This window comes from Pan paniscus, chromosome 9 (genome assembly GCF_029289425.2).
Source record: "Pan paniscus chromosome 9, NHGRI_mPanPan1-v2.0_pri, whole genome shotgun sequence".
In the NCBI taxonomy this organism is placed as follows: Eukaryota; Metazoa; Chordata; class Mammalia; order Primates; family Hominidae; genus Pan; species Pan paniscus.
In genome coordinates, this window is record NC_073258.2 from 112683544 (window position 1) to 112702815 (window position 19272).

At 44.0% G+C, this 19272-nt stretch overlaps 1 protein-coding gene across 3 annotated transcripts in view; it reads left to right on the top strand.

Moving 5' to 3' along the window:
- Positions 1 to 19272, top strand: part of DIXDC1 (DIX domain containing 1) — a 95504-nt gene that overhangs the window by 5883 nt on the left and 70349 nt on the right. The window contains exon 1 of one of the 3 annotated variants that reach the window (XM_003805441.6): positions 4212 to 4854. The exons of the other annotated variants lie outside the window; for them this stretch is intronic. Within the exon in view, the coding sequence (XP_003805489.1) occupies positions 4795 to 4854 (60 nt within the window). The 5' untranslated portion in view covers positions 4212 to 4794. Of the gene's footprint in view, positions 1 to 4211; positions 4855 to 19272 lie in introns of those variants that run through there. 3 annotated transcript variants of the gene reach the window in all.

Sequence of the window (19272 nt, forward strand, 5' to 3'; positions counted from 1 at the left end):
TCTCCCTTCTTCTGCCCACTCAGTCTGTCACATTCATCATGTATACTCTTTCCTCACATACTAGTCATCGGATTCTCAGTTTTACTAGTCTTCCTTTTACTATTCTTCCCTCCAGTCTTGTTTCTTGCCCCATGTGTTATGTGTATATTTATGTGTAACTGTCAGTTATTCAAGTTTTTGCTAAAAGAATAAGACCTGGCATATAATGACTCATAAGAGGTGCTCAGTATCTATTTAATGGATGTTTAATGAAACAATGTATGAATGAATGAGAGGAAAATACAGGATACTAAAAATTATTTATATTTGGCTTGAGAATACAGTAAAAGAGATAAAGATTCACATTCCTAAATTAGGTATAATTAAGTACTAAATGACACAGTATAGAACATGCTAGACCGTTTAGAGTTTTCTTTTGGTTTTTTTTTGAGACGGAGTTACGCTCTTGTTGCCCAGGCTGGTGTGCGATGGTGTGATCTCGGCTCACCTCAACCTCCACCTCCCAGGTTCAAGCGATTCTTCTGCCTCAGCCTCCAGATTAGCTGGGATTACAGGCATGCGCCACCACGCTCGGCTAATTTTGTATTTTTAGTAGGGAGGGGGTTTCTCCATGTTGGTCAGGCTGGTCTCGGACTCCTGACCTCAGGTGATCCGCCCGCCTTCTGCCTTGGCCTTCCAAAGTACTGGGATTACAGGCGTGAGCCACCGCTCCCGGACCTTTTTTCTTTTTTTGAGGCAGTGTCTCACTCTTGCCCAGGCTGAAGTGGAGTGGTGCAGTCACGGCTCACTGTAGCCTCAACCTCCCGGGCTCAAGCGATCCTCCCACCTCAGCCTCCTGAGTAGCTGGGACTATGGGCACATACCACCATGAGTGGCTAATTTTTGTATTTTTTTGTATTAATTTTGTAATTTTTTTGTGCCACTGCATTCTAGCTTGGGCAGCAGAATGAGATGATCTTGTCTCTCTCTCTCTCTAAAAAAAAAAAAAAAAAAAAAAAGACATTATTCCGAGGGTCATTTAAAATATTTTTATTGACAATTGTAATTATTTGTTTATTCAAACTGCCTTTCTGTTTCTTTATAGTCATGAATTATTGGCCATAATAGTTGTGTTACATTTTATATAGATTTAAATTTCACACTTCTTATTTTTATGCAGAGAGAAGTCACAGGCAATATTTTCACCAAACGATGGTTTTATTTTAAGGCTCAAAGTCTTACTTAGGCTAACATCTTACTCTGTTTATTAACAGACGTGATTAATGTTTCTCCCACTGGCTCATTCATTCCTTCAAGTAAAAATAGATTTACATTTTTGTAATGTAATCTTGCATTCTTATGTAATGTAATGTTGCATTCTTCATATGACAGTATTGCATAATGGTTAAGAACCTGGACTTTGGCTTCACCATTTAGTAGCTATTGGGTCTGTGACAAATTACTTCTCCAAACCTCTCTTTCTTTATATGTAAAAATCCTACTGTTTATGGTAATTGTGACAGTCAAATGAGCTAATACTAAGTGCTGAGTACAGGGTTTGGCACACAGTAAAAGCTCAATTTTGCTATTATTACTGTTATATATAGATATTTGGGTAGCTTTTAGTTTGTGGGGGAAGTGTCTGCCATTATTGTCAAAATAATGCAGGAGTGAGGAAGCCAGGTATAAGTTCAGAAATCAGGCAGCATGGCAGGGATATGCAGAAAGCAGTTTGCTGGGTTTCTTTGCCTCTGCTTCCAGGCAGAGTGAATGACAGCCCTGCAGCAGCAGAAGTGGTTCCAGCTACCCAGATGGCTTGCAGTTTTCCCACATACAAACACTATGGGATGCCTGATCATTGTCCCAGTTATTCCTAGTTCTTGTAGCTAGCCCTCATACTCTCCCAGCTCTTATGTTGATATTACAACATGGTGGGATCGGGAGGATGGAAGGAATACTAAATGTTAGTGTTGTTTGGAGCTAAAGCTCAGTTCTTCATCTGAGCCACTTTGTAAGGCCAACTAAGATAACTGTGGTGAACATCTCTTCTGAGCAAAAAAAAAAAAAAAGGACATTATATGGTCTGACAGGAATTTTGTGCTTTTTCCAAATGTGAGAGGCAGACTATGTAAAATAGTATAATTTTTGGAACACATCTTAATAGTCATATGGGAACAATAGAATGAATATTTTGAAATTGTACTATTTAAATCAAAATTAGATGCCATTAAAATTTTGGTTCCACAGTTGCATTAGCTGTAGTTCAAGTGCTCAGTAGCCACATGTGGCCACTATATTGTACAGCGTAGATATAGAACATTTCCATCTTCACAAACAGTCCTAGTGAACACCATTGCTCTAGAATATGTGGTTTGTATAGTTATAGACTTTTAGGGAATAGTGCAATATTGGACCATATGCCTTATAATACATTTAAAAAAATCAATTCACTACAATTCTCTCTTAATTCCTCCAGCATGCTGTGATGGGCAGTGCAAAGAGCACAGGATCAGACCTCAGAGCCCTCTGGTTCAGATCTTAGTTTCCATACTGACTTGCTGAGTGACTGTGAGCACCTCTCCTAGCCTTGGTTGCTTTTTCTATGATATAAGGGACTTGGGCCAAGTAAGGAAGTTGGGCCAAAATGTTTTGGAGCTTTAAAATTCAGTGATTTCATAAGTCTTTTTCCAGAAACACTGAGCTCACAGATCCTACTTTGATCAAAGACTTGTTTGAGAAACGCTGACCTCTGGCATAGATAACTGTCAGCAGGATCTCCCTCTGATGTCTCAATATTTTCTGCTCTGTGTACAAAGCATGAGGGGCTCTCAACCAATCAGGATCCTCTACCCAGGGATCCACCAAGTAGGTACTTTGGTTTTGCATCATTACGCATGTAGATGTATTGCATGCAAGTCTGTGCTGTTGGAAATTTCATGCTTCTCTTTATAAAGGAACTTGTTGAATTGACATGGGTTAGTGACTCTCCGGGGGTGTTACACCACGAAGTGTGGTAGTGTCAAAGGGAGTTCTTGGCAGTTAAATTCCTCAGCTAGATTATGAAGGACAGTGGTCTTTGGACTTGTGGGCTACTCAGGTTTAGAATGATTTGGTGTCTTAGCTTTTCCCCAGCATTAGCCAGAATTGAACCCACTACATTCAACCAGCAGCTGCCACTCAACACCTGTGCTGGCCCTCTGCCCTCTGCCTGTTGTGGTCAGGGAGATGTGTTCTTTTTCAGAAACATCTTTGTGTTTAGCAGCTTTAGACATTCAGACAAGATATTGCTAGCCTGGCTGCTCTTGGTGGATTTTCTTTTTCTCTAAGGACCTGAAGAGGTCATTAGGTTGAATAAGAGCCATTACTGACTTTTCTGGCTAAGGTACTAATCAGGATTTGAGGAGGAATCTGGGTCTTCCAGAAAATCATAAGTGTAGACTCCTAGATCCTTGAGCTGCCTGTCACTGATTGGCTGTGTCCTTGGACAAGGCCCTGACCTTCTCTGAGCCCTAATGCTCTGTAAACCCTTCCTCTCCATCTGGGATCACGAGGTGGAATGTAAAATGAATGTTTTTTCAGCTTCGAGTTTTCCTATAGAAACAAGAGTTTGCACTGAGTTGCAAATGCTAGTATTCCTAAAAATAAATAATCAAGGCTATGACTTGAATAGCTAGAAACAGCCTAGAATAGCTTTCTGTTTCACTTGAGGAAGCTTTTTACCTCTTTCAAATGCACCAGGACATTTTTGCAGTCTTTATTTTAATTAAAGCCCATTTATTTTAAAACACATTAAAATATGGGTTGTATATTTTAGCAGTTATTTTATAAAGAATGAAATAGGAAAATTTTGGAAAAGGCTTGGTCATCCTTGATGTTTCTGTTGCGATCCTGCGTGATGTTTAGCACTGTTCTATTGAATGTGTTCTGATACCATCAATAACTAAAGTTCTTTTTATCCTCTTTTCCCCCTTTCTTCCTCTGCTCTTTCTCTTTCTTATTTCTTTCCCTTCTGCTTCCTCTTCTTTAGCTTGACCTCACTGTCCAGGGCCCATGTGGAAAAAGGTTGCTGTTTTCGGTTAGTCTGGGGGAAAATCCTATGATTCACTCCCTTTCCCACCCACCTTCTGGTGGGCCGTTTGTGGCTTTAAGTTAGCAGTGTGTGTGTGTGTGTGTGTGTGTGTGTGTGTGTGTGTGTTGCGCACCCTCCCCGCGGGCACACCCGCCTGCAAGCCTGGTGTGTGTGTGCGCGCGCGCGGCTGCAAGCGCATGCATACGCCAGCCGGGCCGCCTGTTTGTCAACGTGTGTGTGTGTATGTGTGTATGTGTGTGTGTGTGTGTGTATGCACACAGCGCGCACATACAGCAGCACGTTTGCCTAAAAGCCGTGTGAGTGTGTGTGTGTGTGTAGCGCACGCACACACGCCCGTGCAGCGGCCCGGGGGGGGTGTGTGTGTGTGCGCGCGCGTGCGTGCGGGCGTGCAGCGCGCGCCCTCGCCAGCCCGCCTGGCCGTGCGGCTTTCCCGCAGGAAAGCGGGGCTGGGGGCAGCCCGGCAGCGCCGCTCCACCTAGTGCGCGCCCAGTTGTTTCCATAGGAACCGCGACCGCGCCGGGCCCCTCCAGCGGAGGCCCCCGTGCGAGCATGCCCAGTGCAAGCCGCTAGTTTGGCTCCAGTCTAGGTTTCCAGTAAGTGGCATGCGGGACTCCGGAGGGATCCCAATGAGCTGAGCCGAGAGCCTTTGTGTGCAGAGGGAGGAGGAGGAGGCGGCGGCGGCCGCCGGGCTGGAGACCCCGCCCGGGGAGCCCCCAGCAGGAACAATGCTAGCCTGCCTGACCCGAGGGAACTTACTGGACGTCCTGCAGGAGGGCTTCAATGAGGTAACTGTCCTGCTCCTCCCACTCCTCAGCTCCCCTCCCCCAGCGTCTCCCGCCCAGTCTCCGGAAGGGGTCCTCCTCCTCCCCCATCCTCTGGGGACCCCAGAGCAAATCGCCCCCAGAACCCCAAAGGGGCTAAGGTGGTACTTACGGTGCAGATGGGTGAACCAGGAGAAATCAGAAGGGCTGCCTGCCCACAGCTAAGCTGGGCCATGACCTTCCCTGGTAGCTTACCTGAGCCCAAGAGGACAGGACCACAAATTCAGAAATCACCTCCTTCCAGAAGAGGGGGTCTCCATCCTCCCTAGACCTTCTCTCTCCAAGGAAATCCTCAGGGAATCCCTGGATATTTGGCAAAAGTGCTCATCTATATCAGGAGCTAACCAGCGGAGCCAAGGGAGGGTGGAGTGGTACTGCATTGGTAGAAAGTTTGAGAGGGCAGGGGACTGTAGATGGTCCATGTGAAGTGCCCTCTTCATGTCTGAATCTCTTTCTGAGTGCGGGGCAGTAGATTTCTCTGCAATCAAGGACATGGTTGTCTGAGAGGAGCTACTGAGCGAGAGGGGGACCTGGGTCCTGGGTCCAGGGAGCCAGCGCGTGCACCGGTCCATGTGAGAGCAGAGGAACTGGGGCCTCAATCTGACAGGCAAGATGGGCTAGGGCCGACAAGGGGTCATTTCCTCCCCACTTGTTTCTTTTACAATTCTGTTTATTGCATTTGCTTTTCTTGTGACCCAGGAAATTCTGGTTTGGGATGCTTCCCCCTCAAGATTTGCTCCATACGTCTTCGACTGCAGCTAAGCCCTACTCCTGCGGGTTGTCTTAGCCCAGCATCCAGGGAAACCTAGGCTGTTAGTTGTGCCTTTCTTCATTTCTCTCTCGCTCCTTTTCCTTCCATCTCTCTCTTTCTTCTCTCTGTGACTCTCTGAAATTTAAGATTTTTAAAATCAGTTTTTACTCAACATATGATTACATTGTCTTCTTAAATATGAGCATTTGATAGGCAAGACTGAAGTGCCTTTGGCTCCCCCCACCCATTCCAGCCTTTTCCCCAGAAATAACCATTCTCATGAATTCGTGTATAAGATTTTATTTCTCCAGCTGCACTACAGACTCCTTCCTTAATTCCTGTTTCTAATTAAGAAGCTCTGCAGCCTGACCTGCCACAGAACCCTCCCCTGTTCTGGCCCCTGTGCCCTAGCGTTGTTCCTAACACAGAGGAAAACTGCAGAAATGCTGTCCCAACCTAACCGAGTTGGAATTTTCCTTTGGCCAAGAGGTGTCACAACCTTCACTGAAGGGCGGAGCTTGCATCCTGTCTGCACTGCAGGGCACCTCATCTTTGCATCCTTCCTGTCTGAACACACTTAAGGGGATTGTTAACAAAGAGCTGTAGTCTAAGAGTTGAAACACAGAAGAGCCGGGAAGCCTACCTCTGAGTGATTCCAATATTCTGGTTCCTCTTTTCTCACTCTCTGCCTTTGGGCTGCCCCTGGTCTTTAGCTGCGTAAGTCTGCCTCATTCACCAACTGTGGCAGAAGCTCTTTTAGTTGTCTTATACCTCCTGCCCCAACTTAACAACAACAACAAAACTCAGCTCTTGATGGTCCCACTGTCTGTTTAAGAGGAGGAAACCAGCACAGAGCTGGTCCTAATCTTAGTTTTCTGCTCATTTTCACTTTGAAACCTTTCGACTGAAGAGCCACCTAAACTAAGAGGCTTGGCCGTGTGTTTCATGCTTTGGTGCTTCCATAAATATCCCCTGACCTCCAATTCTTGAAAAACATAAGGGCATAAGGGAAAAGGGGAATGGGAGAGTGGTCTTTTTGTGGTGGTAATGGAATCTTCATAAAAACAACAGATGCATAACTTTTTAATTAATTGATCTCTAGAATAATGCAGTAGTGCCTCTTTTCCTTCTCTGATATTTGATTTTTCTACCCATTCTGTAAACTTCCCTCCATCCCCTCCACAAGCTAGTGTACGTCTGTTCCTCTCTGTTAGATTTGAACTCTGACAGCCAATGAGTACTTTTGATTTCTCTGAAAAATTGACATCATCTAAATAACAATGACAGTAATATGTTAAATTTGAATGGTTCCTTACAGTTTAAATAATTCTTTCACATTCTATATTAAATAATTCATTTTACATACAATATTACATTTAGTGCTACTGAATAATAGTGTAATTGGTTATTTTAGAGTCCATGGGGCCCTGTTTGACCTATTCCAGCCTCCAGGGTTGCTTAATCGATCCAGTAATATCAATTTATTTTTTAGAGTCCTTGAGATAAGGATGTAAACAGTGATTTAAAAGCTAGTGTCAGAATACGCTTTAATTCTTCTGAGAATTCCTACTGAGTCTACAAATACCACACATGTATCCAGTCACCTCCTGGGAATGATCCAAGTACATCTAAAGCTATTCTTCATCACCCAGATGCCTTATAGGTCTGTGTAGTTAGGGCTGTGACCTCATTCTCTATGGCAGAGAAAACTGCCACAGGGAATGGAGCTTTGGCCTTAATTGGTTAATTATAAGGGAACCCTGCAGCAGAGAGAAACCCTGCCCTCTGAATCCTGGCTTCCCTCTACCCACTGTTGGCTTCTGTTCTCAATCCTTTGCCACTATGTATAGCCATGCATGACAGAGTTTTCTCTTACCGCATTTCCTACACAGAGCCCTGGCCTCAACATGTCTGGCAAATAACTCACGGAATTGATCCTTGTCAGTGCTTTCAATGCAATGCCTTTGAATGGCATGGTTAATTTGGATGGCAAATTATCCACAGGTTTTGGCTACTGCCACCCTGGCTGTCATCCCCCATTTCCTATGGCTTGGCCAGGCTTCCTATAGATCACAATCTCCCCAATCTGCATCTGCCTCAAAGCTATTTGTTTTCTCTGCTGCTTGATATTGGTGTTGTCCTATGAATGTTGTAAATGTGCCAACATGGATTTCTGCAAGTGTTTTTTGGGGGGCTGAACTTTCTTTAAAAACAACTTTGGTGCTTGTGTTGGGAGGTTTTGAGCGACTTGAGATTATAATACGGTTTGGGTAATATGCATTCATTTATTCAGTTATTCATTAGTTACTCATAAATCAGTAGTTTATTGAAAGGGGATGGATAAAAGAATTGAAAAACACTCAGTTCCTGCTTCCAAGGAGTTTATAGGGAGAGATAGGGTGTACTGATATGAAAAGGACTGAACATTTACCAACCCATCTGCTCATTGAGGCCAGATTTTTTCCCTGCTCGTCTGGTACATGCATGCAAGCAGTCATTCACTGGACATTCTCTGAATTACTGTGTTTGCCAGTCACTGTGCCAGGCTCTGGAAATACATAGAAGTCCAATAACATAGAGTCTGTGCCCTACTGGAGCTCACAGACCAGTGAAGAGGAAGTAGCCAGGCACGGTGGTGCATGCCTGTCGTTTCAGCTCCCTGAGAAGCTGAGGCAAGAGGACCACTGGAGCCGAGGAGTTAGAGGCTGCAGTGTGCTGTGACCGCACGTGACTGGTGACCGCACTCCGGCTTAGATGACAGAGAGAGACCCATCTCTTAAAAAAAGAGACAGGCTGGGTGCTGTGGTTCACGCCTGTAATCCCAGCTACTCGGGAGGCTGAGGCAGGAGAATCGCTTGAACCTGGGAGGTGGAGATTTCAGTGAGCTAAGATCGTGCCACAGTAGATGTTCAGAGTGTCAAACTTGGGAAAATTGAGGTGATACAGAAATCTTACTTGTGGGGAAGAGTGAACGTAGGCCCAGCTGTGGTGTGCATGGCCTGGGGGCTGAAAGTTGGGGGAATGGTTTATGAAAATGATGGTTGACAGGAAATCAGTTGTCCGAACCTTAAGCTTTTGAACTTAAGTTCTGGCAGACTTTTCCTACCAGTTTTCCTCCAAGTAGAAAAGTAAAAATTGAAATTTCACATTAAGATTCATCCACTTGGCAGTCCCTTAGAAATATAGGAATAGGCCAGGCACAGTGGCTCATACCTATAATCCCAGCACTTTGAGAGGCTGAGGCAGGAGGATGGCTTGAGCCCGGGAGTTCAAGACCAGCCTGGGCAACACGGTGAGACCCTGTCTCTACAATTAAAAAAAAATGAGCTGGGCATGGTGGCATGCATGCCTGGGATCCCAGCTACTTGGGAGGCTGAAGTGGGTAGATCACTTGAGCCCAGGAGGTTGAGGCTGCAATGAGCCATGTTCCTGCTACTGTTCTCCAGCCTGGGCAACAGGGTGAGATTCTGTCTCAAAACAAAACGAAACAAAACACACACACACACACCCACGAAGAGTTTTGGTCTGGTCTCATCTCCATAAGGGGGACATAGAGTGAGTGAGGAAGAAGATTGGAAAGTGAAACATTGCTCCTAAGGGCCTTGTGCCCTCCATAGAGTAGCGGTGGCGTCAACACTGGGCCAATTAGAGGCTTCCAGACATTTTCACAATGAACTCCTCTGTGCTTTGCTGTAGAAATTAAAGGCTTGTTAAGTCTACAGAGCAACTCAGCACCAGATTCCCCAACCTTCTTTTTTCTATCCTGCCTGATTTCTCCTTTCCCCACCCAGGCTCATTGGCTTCATTCCCACAGGAGGCAATGCCAGCTAAACAGATGCACCCTGGCAGCAGGCTATCAGGCAGCTTTATGTTCCTCGTGGTGAGTGATGAGTTGGCCAGGCATGTGGAGCAGTGATAGGGCACTGTTAGCCAGGTGCCACTCCCCGAGGCGGTTCAGAGGATCTAGGGAACACTAGAAAGGCTTCATCTGTCATGATTGGCCTTGTTGTCTAGGCTGTAAGGACCAAAGGCTAAAACTGACACTTTCCTGAATGCATTTTCTTGTTTGTTATCCCCCAAACCAAGCTCCATTAAAGTGGTCATGGATATTAGCTAGATGTGGTAAGGGAATAGAGAACCAATTCCACAGGCCCTGAGGGTGGGCTCTTATCTCCTATTTCTAGGATGAGGGACACCCCTAGACTATAGAGTGATACTTCATTCATCCATTCATTCACATGCATTTATTGAGCACTTACCTTGTAACATGCACTTGTGAAGGAGCAGAGAGTGTTTGGGGACTCATAACTGATGGAAATTTAAAAATAAGTTTAGGAGATGATATCTTTCAGAAAATCTTTAGCTCTTTACTTTCTGATATATTATCTTTTGACCACTGGGCTGAATACTAATATATTAATCTTCCCTTATCCAAGGGACATCCATCTCAAGACCCCCAGTGGATGCCTGAAACCGTGGATGGTACTGAACCTGACTGCCATCAGTCGGAGCCTGTTTCTCTTCATGTTTTCTACCCACAAATTTAATTTACTTTGAGGCCATTATAGAGTAAAACAAGGGCAACTTGAACACAAGCACTGCGATACCTTGGCAGTCGTTCCAATAAGAAGATGACGGGTAGCATAGACAGCTTGAATATGCTGGACAAAGGGATGAGTCACGTCTTGGGTGAAACAGAGTGGGATGGCACGAGATTTCATCACACTACTCAGAGTGTTGGACAATTTATTTATTATTATTTTTTAAATTTTGATTTCAATTTATTTATTTTTTGAGACAGTGTCTCACTCTGTCACCCAGGCTGGAGTGCAGTGATGTGATCTCAGCTCACTGCAACCTCCGCCTCGCACCTCTTGGGCTCAAGCGATTCTCCTGCCTCAGTCTCCCCAGTAGCTGGGACTATAGGCATGTGCTACCACACCTGGCTAATTTTTGTAGTTTTAGTAGAGACAGGGTTTCGCCATGTTGGCCAGGCTGGTCTCGAGCTCCTGACCTCAGGTGATCCACCTGCCTCAGCCTCCCAAAATGCTGGGATTACAGGCATGAACCACCGCGCCCAGCTACGATTTAAAGCTTAGGAATTATTTTTGGAATTTTCTTTCTCTCTTTTTTTTGTTTTGTTTTTTTGAGACGGAGGCTTGCTCTGTCCCCTAGGCTGGAGTGCAGTGGCGCAATCTTGGCTCACTGCAACCTCCGCTTCCTGGGTTCAAGCAATTCTCCTGCCTCAGCCTCCCGAGTAGCTGGGACTACAGGTGTGTGCCACCATGCCTGGCTAATTTTTTTGTATTTTTAGTAGAGATGGGATTTCACCGTGTTATCCAGGATGGTCTCGATCTCCTGACTTCGTGATCCGCCCACCTCAGCCTCCCAAAGTGCTGGGATTACAGGCATGAGCCACTGCGCCTGGCCCATTTCTGGTATTTTCTATTTAATATATTCAGACGGTGGTTGACCATGGGTGGTTGAAACTGTGGAAAGAAAAACTATGGGTAAGGGAGACTTCTGTACAAAGAACCTGTCCGTGAAAGGAAGAAGAAATTCAAGGATATTTTTACGTGTGAACTTTATTTGTACCCAATTAACCATCAAATTCAATGAACAAATAGCTTTTCCAGGTTCAGTAAAGGGCTGAAAGAGTTAATAGAAAAGAAATACAGTAGGGTGTTTACTGGCAGAATTTAGGCCAATAATAACATAAGGTTTCTAAATCTCTAGCCTTGCTCTTAGTTTCTCAGCAACTTCCCCACCCTCATCTCCTCATCTCCTGCTGCTGGAGGGTCTCAGAGTTCTAAACAGGTATCTGGTTTCACTGTAAAACTAATTTCCTTCCTGAGCCATTCATGTCTCCTCCTGAACTGTCTCTCTAGCATACCACAAAAGCTCTCTGCTTTTCTTGTTTGCTTTTCTTGTTGCCAGCAGGAAAACATAGAGCCGCCTCCTTGGCTGTTTCTGCTCTAAGAACAGTAGATACCACATACTTCCCTGGTGAAGCCCCATTGGTGCTTTCGCAACTCTAGCAAATAAGTCCCCTGCAGGAATTTTGTGAGCTTGAGTCTTGGAGGAGATAGAGAACTGAGGCTCGGCTTACAAACCTGTTTGGAAGGAAGGGCAGGTCCCAAAGAAAAACAGGAAGAAGGTTACATTTGGTGGCAAGAAAGCTTTCAAGGTCAAGATTTCCTGCACAAATGAAGATTTTGGATGGAATTGTCTATACTAGAAGACTTTTACCTAAAATCATAGGGTTATTTGGAGTGTCTTGGAGGAAGCTGATGGAGATTATGGGATTGCTAAAGCCTCCTTCCACCGGCCACTTCTTGGTACTATCACTGCTCTCACAACTTTAGAGGGGTCCAGTCTCATCAAGCCAAAATCCTTCTCAGACAGTTTTAACTCTTGTTATGTCTACTGACTGACTTCTTCTGAGGCCTGACTCAGAGGGTGGTTACCATGAAAACCTTCAGTTGTTCTAGACATTTATTACACTGGCATCCTTTTAGCTTCCTTAGAACAAATTAGTCATGAAACTCCAGACTGAGATTAGTTCAACACTGTCACACACGTAGTATGTACCAACTGTCTTGGTCTTTTTTAAAAAATTAGTTTGGTTACAAGTGCCAAAAACCCAACTTGAACTAGCAGGGATAGGAAGTGGACGTTATTGACTCATGGAATCCAAGGAAAGGCAGAAAAACTAAACCATGGAAAGGGCAGGGATGCAGCAGAAACAATGAAATCAAGAACTCTGACACTGGCAGGATCTCTTCCTCTGTTCTCTGCCTCTTGTCTGCTTCTTTCTATGCTGGCTTTATTCCCATTTACTAGAGCTGGTTTTTCCTTCTCAGGTGGGCAGCATGGCCTATGGCAACGTCTAAGTTTTATATCTTACAGCTTTGAGAGAGATAAGGGAGGAGGAGGAAGACTGATTCTATTCCTAAATGCCAGTTCAGAAAGTTCCAGGGATTGGCTGGCTTTCACCAATCAACTTTGCCAGACCAATCAAGTGTGACCAGTGGAGGGGGTGATACAATACCAACCTGGTCATAGGACCCACCACTGTGTGCACAGAGGAGGGTTCTTAAAGAAGAGGGAATCATTGTGGGCTGGGCAGCTACCCCAGGAGCTGTTAGCTACACTATCACTGTAAGCCTAGCTGGAATCTGATCATTCCTACTTTGCCTCTCTTGACCAAGATCCAGGGTCATAATCAAAATATAATTCTTTTTTTTTTTAATTGTTATGCGAAAGAGCTTCATTTATTTGTTTAGTTTTCTGACTTTGTGCTGGTGTGTTCAATACTTTTTCTTTTCCTGAATAAGGAAGGCACACTTGGTTCTGTCACAGACACATTTAGTACACATAGAACAACCACAGGCCTTGCTGACATGGATTTTTTTTGAGACAGAGTCTTGCTCTGTTGCCCAGGCTGGAGTGCAGTGGCATGATCTCAGCTCCCTGCAACCTCTGCATCCTGGGGTCAAAGGATTCTTGTGCCTCAGCCTCCCAAGTAGCTGGAATTACAGGCATACACCACCAGCCCGGTTAATTTTTTTTTTTTTTTTTTTTGAGATGGAGTCTCGTTCTGTCGCTCATGCTGAAGTGCAGTGGCACGATCTTGGGTCACTGCAAACTCCGCCTCCTGGGTTCAAGTGATTCTCCTGCCTTAGCCTCCCAAGTAGCTGGGATTATAGGCGCCTGCCACCACGCCCGGCTAATTTTTGTATTTTTTTTTTTTTTTGAGATGGAGTCTCGCCCTTTCGCCCAGGCCGGACTGCAGTGGTGCGATCTCGGCTCACTGCAAGCTCCGCCTCCTGGGTTCCCGCCATTCTCCTGCCTCAGCCTCCCGAGTAGCTGGGACCACAGGCGCCTGCCACTGTGCCCAGCTAATTTTTTGTATTTTTAGTAGAGACGGGGTTTCACCGTGTTAGCCAGGATGGTCTCGATCTCCTGACCTCATGATCCGCCCGCCTTGGCCTCCCAAAGTGCTGGGATTACAGGCTAATTTTTGTATTTGTATTAGAAATGGGGCTTTGCCATGTTGGCCAGGCTGGTCTCGAACTCCTGACCTCAAGCTATCTGCCCACCTTGGCCTCCCAAAGTGCTGGGATTACAGGTGTGAGCCACTGCACCTGGTCAGTTTTTTTGTATTTTTAGTAGAGACGGAGTTTTGCCATGCTGGCCAAGCTAGTCTGTAATTGCTGGCCTCAAGTGATCTGCCTACCTCAGCCTCCCAAAGTGCTAGAATTACAGGCATGAGCCACTGCACCCAGCCAACATGTTTTTTTTCCTTTGTTTATTTTGGAGAACCTCTTAAGAACTTTAGGTGTCATAGCAGGAACTCATTGAAGTCGGCCTGGGCACACGCCACATGCAGATTTTGGTGTTTTCCCAACCTTCTTAGTATGAAGGTAAACAGTTCTGTGAACAGGGATTTGGGACAGCCTAATTTTGTTAGAGGCTGTATTGCAGAAAAGCCTACAATGGTATGCCAAATGCTGGACCATTCTGAGTGCCTATGGACACTGTCCCCAGAATAAGCAAGATCTATTTCTCAATATTCCAGATATTTTCATTTTGCTGAGCCTGTTGTATCTTTTTGTCACTGAATAATAGACTTGTAAAATGATAGTGTTAGAAGGAAACAAAATGCAGTTTTTTTTTCTTTTGGTGTTTATATTTGTTTTGGTTCTTGTTTTCAGCTGCTGTGTGAAGCCCTTAAATTACTTTAGATGGCTGGAGAGTAGGGGTGGGGGCTTGAGGGTGGAGAAACACAGGAAGAGTGAGCTGGGTTTTGGACTCCCGACCCTGGCCTAATCAGAGAAGCCCTGCTTTTCCCTATTTTACATATCTGCTTCTTACACAAGTTATAATTTTAAAAAATAATGAGGCCAAAAAAAATGAAGAAATGAAACTACTAGTCCACCTTTCAGAGAGTAACAGCCTCCTGTAAAAGGCATATGGTATTTCATCTGCTACAGAAAGAGAAGCCCTAATATATTGTTCAAATCAAGCAGCAGAGCCACTCAGGGCCCAGGCTTGCCCCACAGGCCTCTTTGAAGACAAAACTGCTTTGTGGGAGAAGTGGATGGCATGGCTGGCCTTTACAAGTGTCTACTTTGTCCTTAAGTCAGTTTCTTCAGAGCTGGCAGTGGGCATTTATAGGAAGAACAGGGTCTTGCCTGCCCCTTGGATGAGAAGTACAGATATCTTCAGGTCGAAGAGAGACATACAGTTTAGTGCTTGTCTCCCTAAATTAGACATAAAGGGAGAGGCAGCAGCCTAAAGAAGGGTAGTATAACCCTTCATCTGTGGATAAGACTAGCCCTATTCACTTGTGAAGCTCTGATCGCTGTTAGATGCCATTGAACAGATTCACGTCAGCATGCAAACACAGTGATGACATGCCAAAGGCTTATCTTCAACTAAAATTTTTTCATCAATGATTTAATTGAAGACAAACTAGTTTTTAAAGTTACATGAAGGCCGGGTATGGTGGCTCACACCTATAATTTCAGTGTTTTGGGAGGCCAAGGCAGGAGGATGGCTTGAGGCCAGGAGTTCGAGACTAGCCTGGGCAACATAGCAAGGACTCCATCTCTACAAAAATCAAAAATTTAAAAAAAGAGAAAAGAATAAAGTAACTTGGATCTGGACAGAATGCCAAATAGCCTCAGCACCTTAGTCTCTAACACTCTCTAGACAGGACTTCAGGATCCACAGTCTAGCCTCCCAGTTCCTGGACTGTCCCCACTGTAATGATTGTCCCCCTCCATGCCACTTCTACAAGGCCACACTTGGAACTTACTCTACAGAATTTTCCCATCCCTGAAATCTTGAACTCTGAAACTCTACTCTGCTCAAAACCCCAGTTTTCACAGTCCTACATTCCCATTAAAATTATTTTTTTCATTCCATCAAGTTCTCCTTTCCTTCCTGTCCTCTACCTTCTTAAGGCTTATCCACTGTCTCTTAATTTCTTCTCCCTGGCCCAGACTTTACTGTCAGTCACTTCAAGCACTTTCAACACCACGCTCACTTCCTTTGCCCCGGTGGTCACTGCCTCTCCTCTGATGATTTTCAGTCCTAGATTAGCCCATCCTTGGTTTCCCCTGCTCATGGCCCAGTCCTGCTGAGCAGGTCTAGAGCAAATCATACAACCTTGCTGATTAATTCAATTACAAAATGATGATTTCCAGTCCTAGCTGAGTGCTTGGTGCTGCCAGGAATCTTTAGCAGTCAGTGTTCTTTCCATCTTCTTACAGGGTCTGCCGCAAGTCTCTGACCCTTTCCTGAAGCCTCCTTCATTCTCCCTGTCCCTTTCACCCTCAGCAGATAAACTGGCCTACTTCATAGGAAGGAAGGACTTGAGGGACAGCTGCATTTGAACTCCTTCAGCTTCCCTCTTCCCACCTCCGCACTTCCCCACACTCCTGATCAGAGGACGCAGCTCTTTTCCTCTTCTCGGAAACCTTGATGCATCATGATCCCTCCCATTTCCTCATCTGCCAAATAACTCTTAGAGCTCACCTTATCTTTTGGGATGCTGTAGAGCCCAGGATTTAGCGTCATCACTGAATTCAAACCCTTGTTCTGTCACTGAGCAGCCCTGCAACTGTGGGCATATTCCTCTGAACCTTGGTTTCCACATCTGTCAAATGGGAAAACTATTTCCTCGCAGGGTCAATGTGAAGGGAAAATATATGTATAAGGGATGTAGCAAAGTGCTTAGCACAATACCTGGCATGTAGTAAGTGCTTGGTAGGTAGATGGCAGTTATCTCATTGGCAAACTTATCTAGATACTCTCAAACATGGATCTCCCACCCCGCCCCCAGCTCTTGGGCTCTAGACCTGTGTTTTGCCAACTGGCTGTGGAACATCTATACTCTGGTGTTCTACAAATAGTTCAGACTCTCTCAAAACCGAGCCATTGACTTTTCCCCAGTGCTTGTTCTTCATGTCTTCTCCATCCCAGTTAAAGCATCACCAGCCAGCCAGTCATTCGGGTCCAACATTTTGGACCCTCTTTTTGTCGCTCCCTACATTCTGTCAGTCATCTCTGGCTTGTTTCTGGAGTTTGTCCTTTGCTCGCTGGTGCTGCTTCAGTTTAGGTGCTTATCTTCTCTTGCTTGAATTATTGCCTGGGCTCCTTGTTGGCTTCTTCAATCTGTATGCTGTTCTTTCTATTCCAAGATGCCGGTCACACAGTTTCACTCTCCTGTTTCACAACTTCACACTTTCCTGTTGAAGGTCATTAAGCCTTAGTCTAAGTGCTGGTGGTCGTGGGCAGACCTGTTTCTCCAACATTATCACCTGCTCCGCCCACACGCTACCCCCTCAACTGGCTGTTCTTCTAAGATACTATGTGTCTTCTGACCCTTCCTCCTTCCGTCACCTCTGCCCTTGTCCTCTCTGCAATTGGCAGACATCCATAAAGAACCAGCCAAATGTCTCCTTCCCTGTTGACCTTTTCCTAATTCCCCCAGCCTTCCATCCTGTTGCTCCTTCTCTGCATAAATAGCTTTTTTTTTAAACGTGTCTCCCTTGTAGCAGCAATCACTTTGTATCCGTTATTTATGTGCCTGTAAGCACTGACCTTGGCACAATGCCTGGCAGATAGTAGGGACTCAAGAATATGTTGACTTGAATAAATGAATGCATGGAATGACAGGATCTCTTGAGACACAATCTAACAAGGTGAAATTTATTAAAGGCAAATGTGGATCAAGAAAACCAATTTTACAAGCTCAAAGATGGAAGGGATATGGTTTAACAGCAAAATGTGTTAAAAATTATTTAGGGGTTTTGGTTGACAGTTTAGTGTGAGTCACCAATGTGACAAAAAAAAAAAAGAAAAAGAAAAGAAAAGAATATGAATTATCTTGAATGAAGAAGCTGAGTATCTGGTTTTATACCTAGAGTATTGTGCTTGGTTCTAGGTATTACAGTTTTAGAGAGACTTAAATTGAAAGCAATATTTCTTATTTTATTTTTTATTTTTGTGGGTACAAAGTAGGTATATATATATATATTTTTTGTATATATATATACAAAATATATTTTGTATAAAATATATATATATATATATATATATATATTTTTTTTTTTTTTTTGAGACAGAGTTTCACTCTTGTCGCCCAGGCTGGAGTGCAATGGCATGATCTTGGCTCACTGCAACCTCTGCCTCTCAGGTTCAAGCGATTCTCCTGCCTCAGCCTCCCGAGTAGCTGGGATTACAGGCGTGTGCCACCATGCCCAGCTAATTTTTGTATTTTTAGTAGAGACAGTGTTTCACCATGTTGGCCAGACTGGTCTTGAACTCCTGACCTCAGCTTACCCACCTGCCTCAGCCTCCCAAAGTGCTGGGATCATAGGCATGAACTACTGTGCCCAACCAGTAGGTGTATATATTTATGGGGTACATGAGGTATTGTGATATAGGCTTATGATGTATAATAATCATATCAGTGTAAATGGGGTATCCATCACCACAAACATTTATCCTTTCTTTGTGTTACAAATAACCTAATTATACTTTTAGTTACTTTAAAATGTACAACATTATTGCTGCCTATAGTCACTCTTCTGTGGAATAGCAGTAATTCTTCAAACCAGTTTGCTTTTAAGGTTTTTTAAAATAAATTACCAAAATAGACAAACTACTAGCTAGCATAAATAAGAAAAAAAAGGGAGAAAATACAAATACACAAAATAAGAAATGACAATAGAAAAATAGCCACTGAAACAGAAAAAGTAATTACAACAGACTTTGCAGTCCTCTGTGCAAATACATTCAAAAACTTTGATGAAATGGATAATTTCTTAGGTAAATACTGATTACCAAAATTGATAGAAAATGGAAGTTTAAACAAACCAATTTCTATAGAAGAATTAGAGAACCCTATTAAGGAATTATTCCTCAAAAAAGTACAGGCCCAGATTATCTCATGGGTAATTCTACTAAACAGTCAAATATCAGATGGACACAATGTTGTGTAAATTATTTCAGAGCATTGACAATGAAGGAAAACCCGTAAATATGTACACCTACTGTATACCTATAAAAATTAAAAATTAAAGAAAATGAAGACTTTCCTAAAAGTTTTTATGAAATGTAATATTTATATCTAAACATTATAGAGATGGTGCAAAAAAAAACTACAGACTAATATTATTTATGAATATCCATGAGATTTGGGAGTGGCCAGGGGCCCCAAAATGATATAGTTTGGCTATGTCCCCACCCAAATCTCTTCTTGAATTCCCATGTGTTGTGGGACCCAATGGGAAGTAATTGAATCATGGGGGCAGGTCTTTCCTATGCTGTTCTCATGATAGTGAATAAACCTCACGAGATCTGATGGCTTATGAGGCAGAGTTTCCCTGCACAAACTCTGTCTCTCTTTTTGTCTGCTGCCATCCATGTAAAATGTGACTTGCTCCTCCTTGCCTTCTGCCATGATTGTGAGGCTTCCTTAGTGATGTGGAACTATAAGTCCATTAAAACTTTTTTTTTTTTTTGTGATGGAGTCTCACTCTGTCACCCAGGTTGGAGTATAGTAGCATGATCTTGGCTTGCTGCGATTTCCACCTCCTAGGTTCAAGCAGTTCTCC